The 21,704-nt window shown below is 38.7% G+C and overlaps 2 protein-coding genes across 3 annotated transcripts in view; both read right to left on the bottom strand.

Annotated features, from left to right (window-relative positions):
• SPAG1 (sperm associated antigen 1) overlaps nucleotides 1–12,182 on the bottom strand; it is a 94,013-nt gene extending 81,831 nt beyond the window's left edge. The window contains 3 exon segments of the mRNA XM_061171583.1: nucleotides 6,456–6,615; nucleotides 8,356–8,497; nucleotides 12,103–12,182. Coding sequence (XP_061027566.1) covers nucleotides 6,456–6,615; nucleotides 8,356–8,495 — 300 coding nt within the window. The 5' untranslated portion in view covers nucleotides 8,496–8,497; nucleotides 12,103–12,182.
• Nucleotides 12,183–14,468: 2,286 nt separating this feature from the next.
• POLR2K (RNA polymerase II, I and III subunit K) lies at nucleotides 14,469–17,455 on the bottom strand. 2 transcript variants are annotated; one of them, XM_061171818.1, is made up of 4 exons: nucleotides 17,386–17,455; nucleotides 16,648–16,716; nucleotides 16,216–16,308; nucleotides 14,469–15,559 (listed from the first exon to the last, which is right to left on the bottom strand). In XM_061171818.1, exons 2-4 carry the CDS (start codon nucleotides 16,706–16,708, stop codon nucleotides 15,537–15,539), a joined length of 177 nt encoding a protein of 58 aa, XP_061027801.1. In that variant the 5' UTR covers nucleotides 16,709–16,716; nucleotides 17,386–17,455; the 3' UTR covers nucleotides 14,469–15,536. The 2 variants fall into 2 exon arrangements, with proteins under 2 accessions (XP_061027801.1, XP_061027800.1); XM_061171817.1 differs by lacking the exon at nucleotides 17,386–17,455 and adding an exon at nucleotides 17,041–17,242.
• Between the last annotated feature and the right edge of the window lie 4,249 nt (nucleotides 17,456–21,704).

Genomic DNA, 21,704 nt, shown 5'->3' with positions numbered 1-21,704 from the left:
GGAACAGAAGGGAACTTCCTCAACCTGATAAAGGACATCTATACAAATCTATAAGTAACATAATGAAAGGCTAAATGATTTCCCCTAAGATGGGGAACAAGACAAAGATATCTGCTCTCATTTCAACATTGTACTAGAGGTCCAAGCCAATGGAATAAGGCAAGTAAAAGGAATAAAACGTAGCCAGTCTGGAAAAGAAGAAAATCTTTCAATATTCACAGATGACATAATCTTCCATAAAGAAAATCCAAGGAATCTACAAAAAAATCTACTAGAACGAATGTGTTAGTTTGAATTAAACAAGACACAGGATACACAGTCAATATAGAAAGGCCAATTTTAGATAACTATAAGCTTGCAATGTACAAGTAGAAATTGAAATTAAAATTCCACTGATATGAGGTATCTAGATTAGCCAAACTCAAAGAAACAGAAAGTAGAATGGTCAATAGATGCAGAAAAAGCTTTTGATAAAATTCAACATTCATTTATGATAAAAACTCTCCAGAAAACGGGCAAAGAGGGAACATACCTCAACATAACAAAGGCCATAAATGACAAACTCACAGCTAACATCATACTCAACGGTGAACAGCTGAAAGCATTTCCTCTAAGATCAGGAACAAGACAAGGATGTCCAATCTCGCCACTTTTATTCAACATAGTTTTGGAAGTCCTGGCCACAGCAATCAGAGAAGAAAAAGAAATAAAAGGCATCCAAATTGGAAAAGAAGTTGTTAAACTGTCACAATTTGCAGATGACATGATACTTATTATACATAGAAGATCCTAAAGATGCTACCAGAAAACTATTAAAGCTCATTGATGAATTTGATAAAGTCGCAGGATACAAAATTAATACACAGAAATCTGTTGCATTTCTATACATTAACAACAAAAGATCAGAAAGAGAAATTAAGGAAACAATCCCATTTATCATCACATAAAAAAGAATAAAATACCTAGGAATAAACCTACCCAAGGAGGCAAAAGATCTGTACTCCAAAATCTATAAGACGCTGATGAAAGAAATCGATGATGACACAAAGAGATGGAAAGATATACCATGTTCTTGGATTAGAAGAATCAATATTGTCAAAATGACTATATTACCCAAGGCAATTTACAGATTCAATGCAATCCCTCTCAAATTACCAATGGCATTTTTCACAGAACTAGAACAAAAAATTTTTACATTTGTATGGAAACACAAAAGACCCCAAAGAGCCAAAAGCAATCTTGAGAAAAATGAAGCTGGAGGAATCGGGCTTACTGACTTCAGACTATACTATAAAGCTACAATAATCAATACAGTATGGTACTGGCACAAAAAACAGAAATATAGATCAATGAAACAGGATAGAGAGCTGAGAAATAAACCCACACACCTATGGTCAATTAATCTATGACAAAGAAGGCAAGAATATACAATGGAGAAAAGACAGACTCTTCAATAAGTGGTGCTGGGAAAACTGGACAGCTACATACATGTAAAAGAATGAAATTAGAACATTCTCTAATACCACATACAAAAATAAATTAAAAATGGATTAAAGACCTAAATGTAAGACTGGATACTTTAAAACTCCTAGAAGAAAACATAGGCAGAACACTCTTTGACATAAATTGCAGCAATATCTTTTTAGATCCATCTCCTAGAATAATGGAAATAAAGACAAAAATAAACAAATGGTACCTAATTAAACTTAAAAGCTTTTGCACAGCAAAGGAAACCACAAACAAAACGAAAAGACAACCTACAGAATAGGAGAAAATATTTGCAAATGATGCAAATGACAAAAGATTAATCTCTAAAATATACAAACAGCTAATACAGTTCAATATATATACCTATAAAAAAACCAATCAAAAAAATGGGCAGAAGATCTAAATAGACATTTCTCCAAAGAAGACATACAGATAGCCAAAAGGCACATGAAAAGATGCTCAACATCACTAATTATTAGAGAAATGCAAATCAAAACTACAATGAAGTATCATCTCACGTTGGTCAGAATGGCCATCGTCAAAAAGTCTACAAATAATAAATGTTGGAGAGGGTGTGGAGAAAAAGGAACTCTCCTACACTGTTGGTGGGAATGTAAATTGGTGCAGCCACTACGGAGAACAGTATAGAGGTTCCTTATAAAACTAAAAATAGAGTTACCATATGAAACTGCAATCCCACTCCTGAGCATACATCTGGATAAAACTGTAATTGGAAAAGATATATGCACCCCAATGTTCATTGCAGCACTGTTTAAAATAGCCAAGACATGCAAGCAACCTAAATGTCTGTCAACAGGTGAATGGATAAGGAAGATGTGGTATATTTATTCAGTGGAATATTACTCAGCCATAAAAAAGAATGAAATGATGCCACTTGCAGCAACATGGATGGACTAGAGATGATCATACTAAGTGAAAAGCCAGACAGAGAAAGACAAACATCATATGATATTGTTCATATATGGAATCCAAAAAAAAAAAAATGATACAAATGAACTTATAAACAAAACAGAAATAGGCCCACAGACATAGAAAACAACTTATGGTTACCAAAAGGGAAAGGTGGGGCGGGGGGGGGAGGGATAAATTAGGAGTTTGGGATTAATATATATACACTACTATATATAAAATAGATAATCAACAAGGACCTACTGTGTAGCACAGGGAACTCTACTCAATATTTTGTAATAACCTATAAGGGAAAAGAATCTGAAAAAAAATAGATATATATGTATGTATAACTGAATCACTGTGCTGTACACCTGATACTGACACAACATTGTAAATCAACTATACTTCAATAAAAAAATAAAAATAAAAAATAAAAAAGAATGTAAACAGATCAAAAAAAAAATAAAAAAGAAAGTAGAATGGTGGTTGCCAGGTGGTGGGGGTGGGAATGGAGAGTTGTTATTTAATGGGTAGAGAACTTCAGCTTTGGAAGATGAAAAAGTTTTTGAGATTGGCTGCACAACAATATGAATATACTTAACACTAATGAACTGTACACTTAAAAATGGTTAAGATGATAAATTTTATATAAACCAATAAAATTTCATAACTGAAGTGACTTAGAATGAGCAAAAAAATTTAATTTAAAAAACATTAACTTTTACAGTAGCATAAAATATATTAGATACTTAGAAATAAATTTCATTAAAAATAAGCAAGAAGTATACACTGAAAACTATGAGACACTGCTTCATTAAAGACCTATATGAACAGAAAAAATACATGTTCATGGATCAGAAATCTCTATATTGTTAAGATATCAATTCTTCCAAAATTGATCCACAAATTCAACACAATCCCAACTCAAATACAAGCAAGCTATTTTGTAGAAATTGGCAAGCAAAGGACCTGGAACACCCAAAACAACTCTGAAAATGAAGAACAGAGTTGGAGGACTTGCACTATCTGATTTCAAGAATTACTGCATACATGGGAAAAGAATCTGAAAAAGAATAGATATATATAAAAATGTATAACTGAATCACTTTGCTGTACACCTGAAACTAACACAACACTGTAAATCAACTATACTCCAATATATTGATAAAATTAAAATTAAAAAATAGACTTACTGTAATCAAGACAATGGAGTACTGGTGTAAAGACAGACATTTAGATTGATGAACAGAATAGAGAGAGTTCAGAAATAGACTTACACATACATGGTCAGTTGATTTTTGACAATGGTACCAAGAATTTCAATGAGGAAAGGATAATCTTTCATTAAATGACACTTGAACTTTTGGATATCCATGTTAGTATGTACAAATATATGTATGTGTGTGTATGTATATATTTGTGTGTGTGTCTAAAAAAAGAAACAGATCTTAGACGTATATTTAAGAGCTAAAACTATAAACCTTCTAGAAGAATCATAGGAGAAAATTTAGGGATCTTGAATTAGACAAAGATTTCTTAATAGAACACAAAAGCACAAACTATAAAAAGAAAAATTGGTTTCATCAAAAGTGAAAACTTTTGCTCTTTCAAAGGTACTGTTAAAAAAATGAAAAGGCAAGCCACACAATATCAGAAAATATTTGCAAAGATGTATCTTTGTGTGTAAAATACATGAAAGACATGTATTTTACAACTCAATAAGAACACAAAAAAATCTAATTTTTTTTAATGGGCAAAGGATTTAAAGACACTCTACAAAAGAAGATATATGGATGACAAATAAGTACATGCAAAGACATTCAACATCATTAGTTATTAGAGAAACGCAAATGAAAACCACAATGAGATACCACTATATACCTAAGAGAATAGCTAAAATTAACAAAACTGACAATACTAAGCATGGACCACAATGTAGAGCAACTGGAACTTTTATCCATTATTGGCAGGATTGATGCCACTTTGGAAAACATTTTGGCATTTGTTCATCAATGGGTAAATGGTTAAACTGTGAGATATCCATACAATTCACTACTACTCAGCAATTAAAAGGAATGAACTGTGGACACATGCAACAACATAGATGAATCACAAAAGCATCATGCTAAGTGAAAGAAGCCAGACATGAAAGAAGATATACTATATAATTATATTTATATGAAAGTCTAGAAAAGGCAAATCTATAATGATAGAAAGCAGTTCAGCGGTTGCCAGGAGCCAGGGTGTGGAGTCAGCACTGACTGCAAAGGGGCAAAACAAAACTTTTAGGGATAATGGAAATATTCCACAGCAAATGCAATTTGTCAAAACTCAGTGAAATTACCATAAAATAGCTAATTTTTTAAAAATTGAAGTATAGTTAATATACAATATTATGTTAGCTTCAGGTATATAACATAGTGATTAAATATTTTTATAGATTATATTCCATTTAAAGTTATTACAAAAGAATGGCTCTGGGGCTTCCCTGGTGGCGCAGTGGTTGAGAATCTGCCTGCCAATGCAGGGGACACAGGTTCGAGCCCTGGTCTGGGAAGATCCCACATGCCGCGGAGCAACTAAGCCCGTGAGCCACAACTACTGAGCCTGCGCGTCTGGAGCCTGTGCTCCGCAACGGGAGAGGCCGCGACAGTGAGAGGCCCGTGCACCGCGATGAAGAGTGGACCCCGCTCACCGCAACTGGAGAAAGCCCTCGCACAGAAACAAAGACCCAACACAGCCAAGGATAAATAAATAAATTAAAAAAAAAAAAAAAAAGAATGGCTCTGTTTCCCTGTGCTGTACACCCTTGTTGCTTATTTATTTTATACACAGTAGTTTGTATCTCTTAATCCCTTACCCCTATCCTGCCCCTCCTTCCTCCCTCTCCCCACTGGTAACCACTATTTTGTTCTCTATGTCTGTGAGACTGTTTCTGCTTTGTTGCATACATTTGTTTGTTTTATAAAATAGCTAATTTTTATTGAATGTAAATAATAACAATAAAGCTGATTAAAAGAAATCAGTAAAGACACAAACAGGTCATTAAGAAAAGAAGAAATTCAAGTGACAGATTTTTAAAAATTTAACGTTACTAGTAAACAAACAATACACTACGTACTATCATTTTTTAACTATTTAATTGACTTTAAAATGTAAAAAATGATTACAGTTTCCAGTGAAGAGTACCTGAAGTGAGCATTCTTACACACTGCTGGTGGGAGAGTACAAAGGTACAACTTCCTGAGAACATAGAAATGTGTTTCAACAGCCTTAAAAATATGTAGATCCTTTGATCAAGTAACTTGAATTCTAATAATTTATCCCTAGGAAACAACCAGGATGGTACAAAAAAATTATGAACAAACATAACACTATTTATAGATGCTGACTGAATTATGTTCCTTTCATAGGGTGGGATATTATTCAGTCATTTAAAATACATGTGCAGGGCTTCCCTGGTGGCACAGTGGTTAAGGATCCGCCTGCCAATGCAGGGGACACGGGTTGGAGCGCTGGTCCGGGAAGATCCCACATGCCGTGGAGCAACTAAGCCCATGCGCCACAACTACTGAGCCTGTGCTCTAGAGCCCGCGAGCCACAACTACTGAAGCCCACGTGCCACAACTACTGAAGCCTGTGCGCCTAGAGCCCGTGCTCTGCAACAAGAGAAGCCACTGCAATGAGAAGCTCACACACCGCAACGAAGAGTAGCCCCAGCTCACTGCAACTAGAGAAAGCCCATGCGCAGCAACAAAGATCCAACTCAGCCAAAAATAAATAAATAAATAAATTTATTTTAAAAATAAATAAAAAACAAAAAATAAAATACATGAGCATGCCCTCCCCACCCCCCACCAACAAATCCACAGACATACACACACAGAGACACACACACATTCACAATATTCTCCTGGGTGTAAGAAGTAACCAGTACCACCTAAGTAATTACCACTAAAAGCCCTTTACTGACAAAAAAGGAAGCCTAGGATTTCAGATAAGTAAAGTAGATATATATCCATGACAGTGCCACAAAAAGTGATGTTACTCTATACCTTTATATCACCGTCAATTTCTTCCCATTCTTCTGCTGTGAAACTGGCTGCTGTCGCTGCAGGTTTCTCTCTCCTCAAAGCTCTACTTCCAGGAGCCAAGCCTGAAAGGCGCTTTTCACAAAATTCAGTAAGTTCAGGATAATATCCTTCCTCACCAGACCTTTTAAAAAATTCAGAATTTTAGAGTTACCACTTCATTTAGAGATCATATAGACCAGTGGTTTGCAAGCTGGGTTCCATGGAGCCCAGGGGTTCCACAGAGATCTCACGGTCTGCCCCGAATGAGGATGAAGGCTGAGCTGCTGCCTTCCCCTCACCGTCCTCAATTAGAGCAACCTCCACTTTCACATGCTAATCGATGGAGTGCTGCGATGAAGGGGGAAAAAAAGGAGCTCCAAAGACATCAATTTCCATCACACACTTTAAAAGTTGAATAGATAACATTTTCTCTCCTCTTTAACACACATATGTTCATTTTGTACATAAGGTAATTTTAAACTTATAAATGGAAATTCATTATTAGAGACAGGCAAAGAGTGAGACTTTGGACTTATTTTCCAATGAGGAGTTACTGTTCTGGCTCATTTTTTTTTTCCCCCAAAGGGATAGGAAGACAATGGCAGAGGAACAGTTTAGAACAACACACCTCTAAATTCAACCACTCAAGGAACAGAATTCCTTCCTTAGAGAGTTAAACAGAGACATGTGTTCTTTTTTGCTTTTTTTTTTTTAAGGAAAATCAATCTTTTCCCCGTTTCTTGTGAATCTGTTTACTTCTAAATTTTTAGAAAAATAAAAATAAATCCCATTTTCAAATTAAATTAAAAAAAATAATCCCAAGTCAATACAATTTAATTAGGCTAGTCATAAAATGTCTTTCAAACTCTTTCATCCCATAAACTTCACATTTTCTGTTAGTCTTTAATGAAATAAAAATGAAAACGTTCTTAGATGTTGAGAAAAACAAGAGGGAAAACAATGATATGATAAGGCTATTACATCAACACTGGCTGGGGACAAGCAGGGATGCTTAGGAAGGACAGGAGGCTAAAGGTGATGAGAAAGAAAAAGGAAAGGACACAGCAGTAAGGAAGGGCATCAGAGGAAAGGAAAGAGAGAACCACTGCTGAGCAAAAGGAATACTATTGATGTCCCGGAAATGGGCAGTTGTGCTCACAAGTGCTTCTGCAATAATGAGGCTACCCTCCAAATGCAAAACCCTCAAGAAACCCCAAACAGTTGGCACAGGTTGGTAGGCCACAGGGCAATGTTTCTTGTAGAGTTCCCTTGGCCACCCGCATGTTGATCAGCCAGTGTGCTTGTTAAAAACACATGTTCCTGGGTTCCACTCCTGATTTCCTGAAGCAGAATCTCTAGGAGTGGGGCCCTCAAATTTGCATTTTCTAACCACCATGTTTGGCAAATATTAAAGTTTGACAATCACAGCCACAGGGCTCTTACCCAGAAAAGGCTTTGATTCCCTGACTTCTGGTCCTACTTTCTCCCCCGCCACCCCATTCCCCATGCAACGGCTCCCAGTGAGTCACCCACCTTTGCTGGCAGAGAGTGTGAAGTGGGAGAGTGCCAAAGCACTTTATCAGCATAAGCAGGTGCCTCCTAACGGCTGCTTTACCGGTTCCTAGAAAGTGCCAGGAAGCAAGAAAAATGCCCTCTTGGATACTAATTAGCCTAAGTCTTGTGCTGGAAGTAGATCTAGCCAGAACCCGCCAAACTAACCACAGGATCAAAACCACTATTTTGGAACCTAACATGGACAAAAACAACAATTTCAATATTGGAAAATCTGCTCCAAAATTTCTAATGTAGCTTTGAATTTTAGAAGTCAACAATATAATTAAAATTGGCAAACTGAAACATGATATGATTTTTAAACGCTTACCTGAGCACACAAAGAATTTTTTCCAAGTGTTTAACATCTGAACATTTTTCAATATACTTGAAATCCAAATGTTCAACAGGTATTTTAAATGTTTTTGTTGTTCCAAAGCCCCACAATGATGGATAATCTTTGGCAGTCATGGCTGAAATATAGTGTAGGAAAATAGTTATGAATCTAATATATACATTAATACTCAATTTGGATAGTAGTAACCATCTAGGTACTTCTGTAATATTTATTTTTCATTTCTATAGAAAAGGAGATGGAGTATTTCTTCTAAGGAGGAAGCTACTCATTGTAAATTCTCTCTCCCTGATAAGAACAGTTAACATTCATGGGGCTAAATTACAATATACCGACTTCCCTGGTGGTGTGGTGGTTAAGAATCCGCCTGCCAATGCAGGGGACATGGGTTCGAGCCCTGGTCCAGGAAGACCCCATATGCCACAGACCAACTAAGCCCATGAGCCACAACTGCTGAGCTTCCGCTCTAGAGCCCATGAGCCACAACTACTGAGTCTGTATGCTACAACTACTGAAGCCTGTGCACCTGAGCCTGTGCTCTGCAACAAAGAGAAGCCACTGTGATGAGAAGCCTGTGCACCGCAACGAAGAGTAGCCCCCGCTCGCTGCAACTAGAGAAAGCCCGTGCACAGCAACGAAGACCCAACGCAGCCAAAAATAACTAAATAGATAAAAATAAATTACTATATACCACAGATGGATTATTTTACTTAATCTTCACTTAAGCAAAATTGAAATACAACAACAGAGCAGGTTTTGGTGCTGTAGAGGAAAAAAATTTTTTCTTGTATCTATTTGGGTTCAGCAGCTGAGGCCTGTAAATTAAACTGACAAAAGATATTAACGGGAGAAAAGGTTCATTTTATATACTCCTGGGGCTTCACAGAAAAGTGAAAACTCAAAGAAACTGTTAGGCCTGGGGAACTATATACCATTTTAACAAAGGGTGATAAATTGTGTAGAAATGATTAGACAAAGGAAAAGGGGTTTTGGTTTCTAGAAGGTAAATCTATGGAAGAAACTAATGGAAGATAAGGGTTATTTTAATAAGGTTTGTTTATGCAGACTCACCTCAGTGCTGATTGTCCATCTACTGTGATAAGGGTTGTTCTCTTCATCTTGGTATGAGAAAGGAGAGGAGGGAACACCTTCATAAAGGGAAATTTATGCCCTGCTTTTTGGCAGAAAAGGGGAAGGCCAAGCGTTCTTCCTGTGTCTGCTGTTTCCTAATTGCCTTCAGCTCAAAATAATCTTCACGTCAAAGTGGTCTACTTGGGGGTGGAATATTCTGATCCTCTTTAGTGCTCAAACTGCTTTTTAAGATATCTTTTAATGTTGATTTTGGTATCTTCTACTTTAGCTGTTAATATCCCAACCATCCTTTCGTGATTCAGCACAAACATAAATAACATCTTTTCTGTAACTCTCCTTAATATCACCCTCTTCCCTATTCCTTGCCTCCTTACATTCTCAGTTGCCCACTCCCATAATGAACAGCTGCTAAAGCTGTGTTCTAAAGGCACTCTGTACATACCTCTCTCATATCACATAGCACATATCCAAATTCTGTTTCTTTGTCTTCCCTTCTAGATCATGAGAGATCTTACTTCATTCATCTCAAGAGCTTCAGGTCTAACATAGTAAATACTGTCTTATACCCCTTAAAAAATACCTGCTAAATTCAATTGAATTGGGAATAAGACGGCCCTGGACAGTTTCACTCTATTGATATGCTGCTAATGATGGTGACAATAACAGCAACAAATACGTAGTTCTTAATGTACTTTACTTATATTATTACTTCATTTAATCCTTCAACTACTATATCAAGTAGGTTTTATTTTAAGTAGAGAGCAGTAATAATAGTCAACATTTATGGAGCTGAATTTCTATATGCCATGAATTATTTCAATCTTCAAAACCAGTTTCATGAAAGATATTAATAATTACTCCCTTTTTACAGATGACAAAGGTGACATTTCAAGTATATAAACTGCTCAAGGTTATATAACTCTTAAGTAGTGAACTGAAGAGTTGAATCTCAGTAGGCCACTACAGAGCTCACATACTTAACCATCATGTTTAATCGTGCTTTTCAAATTGCAGGTGGCAACCCAAGAAATCAATTTAGTGAGCTGCAATCAGCACTGTTTTATAATGAGATAGAACAGCAATAAAATCAGACTACCTGACACATACCATTAAATACTGTTTTATAGAAAATTTTATTTCATGTCTATATAAAAAAATTATAAATATGTGTATATAAATGCACACACGAATGTTGTGTACATAAATGTTGCAAAGAAAAATATATTATGAGTTATTGTCAAAGTATTTTAAAAAAAAAACACTGCACTAAAACACACTGGGTGATAAATTTTAAAACAAGTAGCAATGGGTCTAATTCATTAGCAGTATTCCCTTCAGCATGCCTGCCCTCTGGGAGTCTGGTCATATATCAGATCTCTGCAGAAAAAGAGGATGCTCTGTCAGTTTCTCCGTATTCCTGCTGGCTTTGGCTTGGGTATAGAATATAGATGACAGTTTGCCAGCTTTCGAATGAGATCCAGCTGAGAAGTGAGAATATGGCTTTCACACCATGCTGGCGGGGCCCAGTATGATGAATGTCTCCCATCACAAGGATAGCCTTCGGGGTGGAAGTCACATGAAAGCCAGTGAAGAACTTTAAAATTATTGATGCTGCCGAGAATAGAATGAGTTGTCTTTAGGAAAATTTTTCCAAAGAGCTGGAGGATCTTTGATGGGAGTGACTTAAGCATCTAATGGGATTAAAATAGATTCGCTCGAATTAAAGGAATCTTGAAACCCCTGAGATTTTATGATTTGAAAATATGGTGAAAAACATTTGAAATGATAAAGACACCTCTTACCTAATCAAGCGAATTTTATTCTGAACACTGTTTCAACGTTTCTGAGAATCCTCTTTGAAAACTACCACTTTCGGGGGGGGGGGTGGGTACGAGAGACATTCTCAAGACCACTAAACGTTAACTCTCAAACTCCAAAAAACAAGTCATACAATACTTTGTTTGCTCTATTTAGAACTCTTCCATATCTGCTTGCAATTTCTTTGTCTCTGATTAGAAAAAACTTTGGTCCTAATTGGCGTTAATTTCTTCTCCACCATCCTAATCCACATCCATTTCCCATATTTCCTAATCAGTTTATCAGTAATACCTCCAGTGCAAACTGCAATGGGCTAGTTAACACGAAAAATGGTTTTCTTCCACCTAGGCACGTTCTTTCCAGCATCCACAGGGCTGGGCGCCACCTGCAGCCGGAGACCGAAAGGAAACGGCATCCTCCAGCCGTAGCAACGGTTTCTATGTACAGCGCGAGTCAGGGACTGCCTGAGATCCGAGAGCTCTACAGCCAACCCGCAACGGTCAAGGGGCACTTTAGGACTCTACGAAACTGCTCCCCATTCCCCTGCTTTGTTCACAAGGACCGGTGGCCGCCGCCAGAGCCCGGGAACCTCCTCCACCACCTCCGCGTTGCCGCTCTGCCCCAACATCCGCCACCGTCAGCCCCGAGAAACAGAAGGCCCCCAGGTTGTTTCCCCGGCCGACAAGGTTGTTCATCCCTCCAACTGCAGTCCGATGGTGCATTTACTCCTCTGGGTCCGTCTTTCACCCCGGCTCCCGGAGGAAGGGATTGCGATGGAGAGACGTAGTTTACTCCTGGCCGGCAGATACTCACCTGGTTCAGACCCCAAGCCTTGCGGAGGCCGCAGCCACACACTTCACCAGCCGCGCGGCTCGTACCCAGGGAGGGGCGTGTCGCCCCGCCCCACTCCCCCCACTCCAGCACCCGAGGGCTTGCGGCTGACCGCCGGGGGCGGGGATTAGGGCCTCTGCGTGATGACTGGCTAGTCTCCGGTTTGCCATCCGGCTGATTGGCCTTGCAGACCCAGCTTCACCCGGACAGAAGAACGTTAGCCGAGAAATAAGAAGAGTTGCAATTCCACGTGCCCTGTAATTTTCTTTTCACGCACTTTTTTTTTCTGGTTATAATTATGTACATATACAATTATGCTGAATAAACAAGCAGGATAAAAACTAACTCAAAGGAAATGGACTATGCAGGCAAATGAAAATTACCACTATCATCTTCAGAAAGACATTGCGTCCAATAATTAATAGATGGATTAGAAAGTAAAGTTGAAGAAATCTTTCACAGAGCAGATAAAGAAAAAAAAGGAAATCGAAAAAGATGAAAAAGTTAGGTCTAATATTAGATTTAAAAGATCTAGAGAGAAGAGAATACTGAGGGTAGGAAGTTATCAATTCAAGAAAATTTTCCATAATTGAAGAGCTTGAGTTTCCAGACTGAAAGCACCCACCAAGTGACCAAAACAGGGAAGGAAAACAGACCCATACCAAGGCACAAACTGCAAAATTTCAGGACACCAGCAAAGAAAGTTCTAAGTTTCTAGAGCGAAAACAGGTCACATACAAAGCATTAGGAAGAATAGTTTTGGACTTCTCCACAATAATACAGAAAACTAGATGACATTCTGACACTGGTGAAGAACACAAGACAGGTCATTTCAGGCAGAGAGAAAAGCAGGAGCACAGGCAAAAAGGTCCGTTATCTGCTTAAGGAACTGCAAACATCTCCTTAAAACCAAGATTGAGAGGTGGGTTGAAGTGGTGACAGAGGCAGGAAAGGAGTCTATACTATTCCCAAATATACTATTCCCAATAGTTTTCGTTTTATCAAAATGGGAAGCTACTAAGAATTTTCAGCAAGACAGTGCTGTGCAATTTCTATTTTACAATGAGCAAGCTGGGAATTCCCTGGTGGTCCAGTGGTGAGGACTCTACAATGAGAAAGCTAAAGAGTATGGAAAACAGCAAGACCGGTAACTGAGACTAATCCTAAGGCTGATACAAGCACCTGTGCAGAAAATGCTAATACTTTCTGTAATGGTGTTAACAGTTAACATTTATTAGATTAAGAGTTTTTATGGAGTATTTAATTTTATCTTGCAGCAAACCTTTGACATAGGTGCTATTATTTCATGCCCATTTGCCCATTTTACAAATAAGTAAAGTGAATCTTGGTAGTCACTGGCATCGAACAAGGGACACTCTGGGAATACGGACCCAAAGCCTTTTGCCAAAGTCCATATTGTTTATTGTGCTCCTAAGTACTAACCAATTCACAAGTAAGTCCTATTCAACTTCAAAACATATCTCACAACCAGCTACTTCTCACTCCCTCTACGCCTACCCTGGCCCAGCCACCATTACTCTTAGCCTGAACTTTTACAGGTGGCCTCTAACTGGCTTCCCACCATCCCGTCCCTATATTGTCTGTTCCCACAGAACAGACCCAGTAATCTTTTAAGTCTGGGCAGAGGGTGGAGGGTGGAGGGTGGATGGATGTGCATGTATTTGTACATGTAAGGAGGCAACTTGTTTTTACGTGTTCTCAGTTTACACTTTCTCACTTTGTGATATTTTAATCTTCTTAAAATTGGTCATTTATGATTTCATCTACTAGTTTTGAATGTCATTAACTTCAATCTCTGAAGATAGCTTCAGAGTCTAAAAGCACTGAACTATCATTAATTCCTTGACTTTGACAAGCTGAAGTCAAAAGAAATAAACTGGCCAGTAATTGAGTAGCAGCGCTGGATGTGAACCAATTTCCATGTATTGATATTTTTCATGGACCTGCGTGTCTACAGTCATTGGTAAGCAGTTTAGTAGGGGACAAGTTATGTATTAGCTTCAAGCTCAGATTTACTGATTTTTATATTTATAGAGCACTATTCAAAAGGATCTTTTAAAAGCAATTTTATACCTATTTTACCTTTTCTTAAAACTGTCCAGGTAGGCAAGAAGTAAAATTACTTCCATTTTATAGATGATGGGGACACGAAGAGGTAACTGACTGAAACGACGGTCTTGAGTTCCAGTGATAATACTTTTCCCATTAAACCACTGTCTAGTTAACAAAATAACAGTATTCAATTAAACTACTGATACACAAAGGACCTATGATGAAATTAGAACAGTTAAGAGCAACATTACCCAATGAGTTGTGGTTTAGGAGGCTGTTGTAAAGAGATATTTATTGGGACTCTTGTACAAAAAGGACAAGCTCAAGAAGGAACATGGCAGAATTACAAAATTATGAAAGCCACAGTCCAGGAAAACCTGGACCAAGGAAGCACTCTTTAAAAATCTTGAGTATGGTAATACTTTGTATAGCACATAATAAATTTACAGAACTTAATATTTGAGGATAGTAGTAGAAACAATGTTTTGTTTTCTTTTTTAAACGGCACAGTTGCACAGTTAATACTCTGAATGTGCGAGACACACAAAGCTATTAACAAAGTTGAAATATATCTAATTAAATCCTGGAACGGATGGAGTATCTGAGCATCCATATCCCTAAGATCAAGGCAAAAGCTTTAAACATTCATCCAATTCAGTGTAAACCAACTCCTATTTTTTCTATATCCTGGAAGCAGAGTTTTTTACCTTAATGAATGATTATACCTGGGAAACTGCACCTGCCTTAATAGTCTGCTTCATCCACTTTACTTGGGGTTGATTTTGCCTTAGAGAAAGCAACCATTAAAGTTTCTTTTCCCTTGCCGAAGATGTAAAAAAGTCAAGCATTATATACAAATACAGAAAGGCCTATGCCAAGTTAACAAATGAAAATTATAACTCAAAATGAGGTATGCACACTGACAGTAAGTGCATTGGTATACTCTATACAAAATGAGGCTGGAGAGTTTACAAACAATTGGTGATGTAAAACAGTGGTTTCCTAGGAACTTACTTAATCAGACCTTTAGAGGGCCCTAGCAAACTTCATTTTTAACAAGGGCCCCAGATGATTCTAGGTTTTGATTAAAGTGTAGTTTGGGGAACCACTTTTAACCTTCATTGTGTGTCAGATTACATATACGATAAAATTAAATTACAAACCATTTAACTGAACAAAAATATCTTTATATAAGCTATTAATAGATACCTAAATACAATACGGTTTTTAAAATGAAATCATGTGTATATAGTTGTATTCATAAAGTACACTAATCAAAAGCTATACGACAACATTAATAGCAAATCAAAATCCAAATGAAGACATTCCTCTGAATTTTAGTTTCATCGAGCATCAAAAACCACCACTATACAAAAACTGAGTTAAGGACAAAAAAAGTACTTTAAAATTATATTAAAAATTTAATACTTCCAAGTCACTTTCTCTTTGCAATAAGCTAGTTATTTAATCTAAAATGCACAAAAGAATGTTCACTATTTACTATGATAATTAGAAATGAACTAAAAAAATAAACTATTTTAATTATTAGCCCCCCCCATAATACAAAAGACCAATGCACCAAGAAACACTAAAGCAGTGTCAAAAGTGATAATTTAATGATCTAAAAAACACTGGTAGTTATTACATAACAATTTACTCTGTCTTTCAGCTAATTTGTAAGCCTCACTTATTCCATTAGGTAGCATACAAACTCAATATTTGTATTTCTCCTTGTATCATTTAGTTTGCCCATAAACTGAAGCTCAAGAATGAGTACTTATATACAGAATCCCTGAAAAAATACACTTATGAAAGCTAAAATCAACTAGTATTTAGATTATTCAGTGTATGTCTATACACTGGAGTACTGGTCCATGAAAATGCTAATCATGCCTTTTGTTTTTTTGGTAAGTAATCCAAGTTGTTACCATTTTTACCAGAAATTAGTCTTTGACTATCAAACCATGCATTATTTTTCACTTCCTCTTATCTCATATTCAGAAAGCTTAGTTAGAAGGATACGTCTTTTAGTCCTTTTCTTGTACATTATTCTGTATCCACATTCTCTGCAACGGATTGGATCCCTTGATTTTATTTCATTTTCTGTGTGACATTCTAGAAACAAAACAGGTTTATTCAATGCCTAAAAGAGAAATATTACAGACAAGCAAATTATCTTAACCATACTTTTCACCCAAAGCACTAAAATACAGTATACTCAATCTCAAGGGTATGTTGCCATTACCAATATATTAAGGGAGAAAGAAAAAAAGAGTGGCAGGCAATGCATTTTTCCTAGGAAAGAAAATGAAATCTTAATAAGAGGATTTTTTTTAAGATTGCTAAAGTTGTTCTGCTTTCTAACTTTAAAGATGAATGACTCATTTAAGCCAAAGATAAATGCAATTTTTTTAAAAGGTGAAATACTCTTATTTTTGTGAGTGTTACTCTTACCTCCACAGATATATATCATTGGCTGCTGCTTTGGGGGTTGAACGTCCTTCTGGGTGTCCATTGTTGTCCCTGAAATCACAGACTCAAATATTTAATATCTCAAATGGGCTCCTCACAAATCTAACCAGGCCTCATTTTTCTAGGAGAAAGCTAAAAAGGTCCCAATTCCTAATCTGTGCTTTTTCCAAATCCTATAGGTGGGTCGAAACAAAAAAACAACGTATTGTGCATTTACCCCCAAACTGGACACAATAATAAACACTTTACATATGTCATTTCAATTATGCATGCTATTTCATTATAATCTTTACAAAAATTCTAGGAGGTATTACTCTTATTTTACAGATGAAGGAACTGGGGTTTAAGGAAGTTAATTTGGGCAGGATTATTCACCTGTTAAGAGTCAGAGATTTAGATCTGACTGCAAAGTTCACGTCTTCATTTAACACAAGTTCCATTCTTCCAAACTTTAGCAAGAGATTGCCAAAAAACTGAATCCCTCAACAGGAGAACATGCGAACCGAAGATAAGGGAAGAACAAAGAAATAACTCCCAACGGCTAAAAAGCCAACAGCTAAACAGGCAAACAACCCAACAGCTGAAGAGGCAAAGGACTAACAGCATAGTCTCTATCCCCAGCCTCTCCCGACTCTAACCCCACACCAGACCTGTTTAGCCCCTAGCGTCTTTCCAGTTTGGGCCCAAATACCCACCGCCCCCAATCCGCCAATTCCTTACCCACGTAACACGGAGAAACTTCTCTGCCTTTCCGAACAGATTCGGACTCGCCGCTGTATCGCAGCCAACTTCCGGCGCTGGCTTATGACGCAAGCGGAGTCTCCGCCCCTTCCGCCCCAGGTGTGGCAAAGAAAGCTGGATTGAGCGCAGGTGGTGAAGCTGGTTCTTTTTTTGTGTTTCAGACTCGGGACAAAAGTGTTTGTTTCGGTCTCACCTATTTTCATTTTTCAGGGAAGTAAAGCGTTTTAGAAGCTTCTCAAGTCAAAGGAGGTTTGTTTCTCTGACATATGAAGTCGGTAGAAAGTAACGCTTTTCCAGGAGGGCAGAGGGTTAGAAGAGAAACCCAAGTGAAGTGCTCGTGGAATCCTAGGCTGACCGTTACTCCGAGGAACGTAGAAGAATCGGCTCCACCACTGATTTCCACGTAGAAAAGCACTTTTCAGATTATGCATTTCAAGTCGTTTGATACCTGTGCTGGGGCAGTGGAGCAGCCGCCCCTATCCTTAGCATAATTTCGTTTTTGCTTTTCGCCCCTTTCTCTCCTAGGCTCCCGTCATCCCTGTAACCCCCTCCTTTTACTCGTTTTAAAGCACAGGTGGGCTTGCGGGCAGCTACGTCAATTACTCCCACTTAAAGCTAAGGGATTTAGGTAGTGGTAGCTGTCCATCGACCCTCCTTTCATCCTATGTATTCATTCCTCCCCAGAAGAACAAAACGACTTGCCCAGTGGAGGCGTGTTCTTTCAAAGATCAAAATTTTAGTGAGACTAGTAACAGTTGGGTTCACAACATTTGCATTCGTTTGCTTCTTTCACAGCAGGTATTTTACTTACATCACGAGGGAGAAGAAAATGAAGTTATTAAAATTTAGAAAATAACCAGTTGTTAATAACTATTTTAGTTAATCTGAGAAGCAGGTTTCTTTCTCCCCAACATGCACTACTTTGGTTTTTATTAAGCAGGCTATACTGCTTTTCGGTCTTCCATCCAGCAACTTGAGAACCTTGAGCCTCACCTTTCACTTCCAGGAGGAATTCCAACTGGTTGCACCTCCACAGACCAGCCTGAGAGATTTAACTCGATTTTCTCAGTCTTCCTAGCTGCCGATTTTTAAATTTCCAGGAAACACAGTGGACCGTCCTGCTTCTTTCTCCACAGATAGGCTAAGATAGAACATAAATATTTTGATCATCAGCTCTCTTACGAAATACCCCTCCTCTTAGCCAAAGGGAAGAGGTAATCCAATAGAACAGTCAAAATTAGCTTCACTCAAGAAATATTAGGTAAAACCATTGTCATGATAAGAGAAAGATTATGGAGTGATCCAGAAAGTGTAACTTTAATCATTGCAAACTGACCTGGGTTCTGACTATGCAGCTTGAGGTTATCAAGATGATGCTGGCACATAACACAGTTTGTGGAGATCAGAATGGATCAACACATGTAGAATACAAATGGGTCCTGGGACCCTACAGAGGGTTAGGGTAAAGACAAGTTATAGCAAGGAGATCCAGAATTTCAACAAGAGTTCATGTCGAGGCTAGTTGCCAATGCAACATTCTCTTTCCTATCAGCAGGAACCAGTAATTTTAGGATCATTTTGGAGCATGGTCTGTGGAAGCTGTTATCAATGGTGACAGCTAACTTTTCTTGAGCATTTGCTATGTGCCAGACATCATCGCATTGCTCTCTCTTAATGAGGGCATTGGTTTTGCCAACTTGGATACTAGTGTTTTTAAATGCTTACATTGCAATAATATGGTTATGGAGATGCAAGTTGCTATTTTTTCCCCCTGAATATCTGTTTTCCTTTTTCTTGATCATACTCATTTAAGTATACCTGCATAGCTTGAATATCATGGTGATGGAAAACCATTTCATTATGTTTTCCTGGATGGTCTCCAAAAGAAGCGTTAGATCTGTGGAAAACATATGGGTTTTAGAATTCTGAGGTCAGTAATGAGATTACACCCAATCCAGAAAGGGAAGGGAAAAGGCCAAAGACTCTGATGTGTAAAGAATACGAAAATATAGCTCAGTGGCTTAAATTTGCGGTGTATGAGTAAAGCTAGGACAGCTACATGTAACTAGGTGTCTTTTTGCCATTTTTTGGGTGGGGAGGGGTGTAAAATTATTCTTCTTTGAGTGAATAGGAGGGAGTTATGATACATTCTTTTACTCTTCAGTGTAACAAAATATCTAAATAAAAATTACTAGAGAAAGAGAAAAGGGCAATGTTTAATGGTGTTTTGGGGTCGTGTGGCTTTTATTTAACCATAGGCAAAATCCCCTGCCCTGTTTACATTACAGTGGAGTGGGGAGCAGACCTTACACAGAGTAAGTAAATAATACGGTATTTTATAAGGTGATAAATTATATGGAGAAAATTCAGGAGAAGAGGATTGCAAGTGCTGGGCAGGGAGTGGCAAAATAGAGGCTTGATTGTAATAGAAACTGGTTTGAGGACCTAGAAAGGACACTACTCACTTTATCCGAACGTGTGAGGGAGGCTTCAGGGAGGTGCCATCTTGAAGAATGTGTAGTTCACCAATTCCTTACCTTAAGTCCTACGGGTACCACAAACGTAACAACCTCACACTAAATTCATCTTATGTTCTCCCAGACCTGTACTCTTCACTCCTCACCCCCTGCTGCACGCAGTTGATTCTGCCAACTGAATCAGGTGTAGGTTCTTCTCCACCCCCATTATCTTCCAGAGTAATGCAGTAGCTTCCTAAGACACCCTCACCTCTCTTCCTTCTGGCTTCCATTCTGCCACCAGAGTGGTCCTTCTAAAATGTCCTACATTGCCTGGGACTTCCCTGGGGGTGCAGCGGTTAAGAATCCGCCTGCCAGTGGGGGACAGGGGTTCGAGCCCTGGTCCGGGGAGATCCCACATGTTGCGGAGCAGCTAAGCCCGTGTGCCACAACTACTGAGTCTGTGCTCTAGAGCCCACGAGCCACAACTACTGAGCCCGTGTGCCACAACTACTGAAGCCCGCGTGTCTAGAGCCTGTGCTCTGCAACAAGAGAAGCCACCGCAATGAGAAGCCTGTGCACTGCAACGAAAAGTAGCCCCCGCTCACTGCAACTAGAGAAAGCTCGTGCGTAGGATAAACTTCAGACTCTTAACATGCATCCAAAACTCTCCATGGCTTGGCTTCTTCCCCTTGTCAAGAATTTTCTTTGCCCTTTCCTCAAACCAGTCGTAGTTTCCAGCTGTAACAAATTATTTGTAGTTTCTCTAACGTGCCCAACTGTTTCAATTTTCCTGCTGGTACATTTTGTTTCAAGTTTAGAATCACCTGTTATCTGTCTTTAAAGATGCTACCCTTCCTTCAAAATCCACCTCATATCACAGTCTATATAAAGGTAGCTCTGCCCACTCTTCCGCTGTAGATTTAGTTGATCCCTTTTCTTTTGTGTTACTACCATTCCTCTACTATAGCACTTACACCAGTGAGCCCTTTAGGGCAGTAACTGCGCCATTCCATCTTTGTATTCCCAGTACCTAGCCCAATAACTGGCACATAGTCATAGCTTAATCATTGTTAGTGAGTTTGATTTTGGATACATGGCATTTAGGATAACTGTGGGGCATCCAGAAGGAGAAATGTTCTGTCGCAGGAGAGTGGTAGCAGTGGCTGTTACTGGCCTTAAAGTAATGCTTTTAACTCTGAATGAGAATTATGTAAGCACAGAATGGTAAAGTAAGAAAAATGTTGGGTAGGACGCCCATTTAGAGAGTCAGCAGAGGAAAAGAAGCCGGAAAAAAGAGATTAGGAAGAAGTTGCCAAGAGCAGAAGGGTGGAGCCTGGCACATAAAACATCCCATTTTAGATGCCTAAATAAACAAGCATACTGATGTCTAGAGATGCTGTAACCAAGTTAGTCAAACCTTTCAGACCTTATCCTGTGCATAGCAGTACTTCTAACCTGAAATGAGTCATTCGGTTTGTAACCTGCTTTTCACGCTTGATTTCATCTCCGGAAACATTTGCAAGTGAATGTTTTCCTACATTATTTTTAATAGCATCCCACTGTAGGACCTATTAACCCTTCTATACAGTGTTCCCCAAAGTTAAAATGGGGAGGGGAAGAGCCTATCAAATTAGGAAGCCCTCACGGAGCCTCGGAGGGGTGTGGGCATGGAGGGATGGGAAAGCAAGTACAGACTTCCTCGGGAGGAGGCTGGGCCGGGGTCCTGCGGGTCGCGGGGCCGCCGGCGGGGGCGCCGCGGAGCGAGAGGAAGGGGCGGCGCGGGGCGGCGCGCAGCGGTTACTCAAGGCGGGCCGTTCAAACCGAAGGAGAGAAACGCGG

The sequence above is a fragment of the Eubalaena glacialis genome, chromosome 17, assembly GCF_028564815.1.
Source record: "Eubalaena glacialis isolate mEubGla1 chromosome 17, mEubGla1.1.hap2.+ XY, whole genome shotgun sequence".
In the NCBI taxonomy this organism is placed as follows: Eukaryota; Metazoa; Chordata; class Mammalia; order Artiodactyla; family Balaenidae; genus Eubalaena; species Eubalaena glacialis.
Note: the sequence above shows the minus strand (reverse complement) of the source record. Positions and strands in the feature narration are given on the sequence as shown.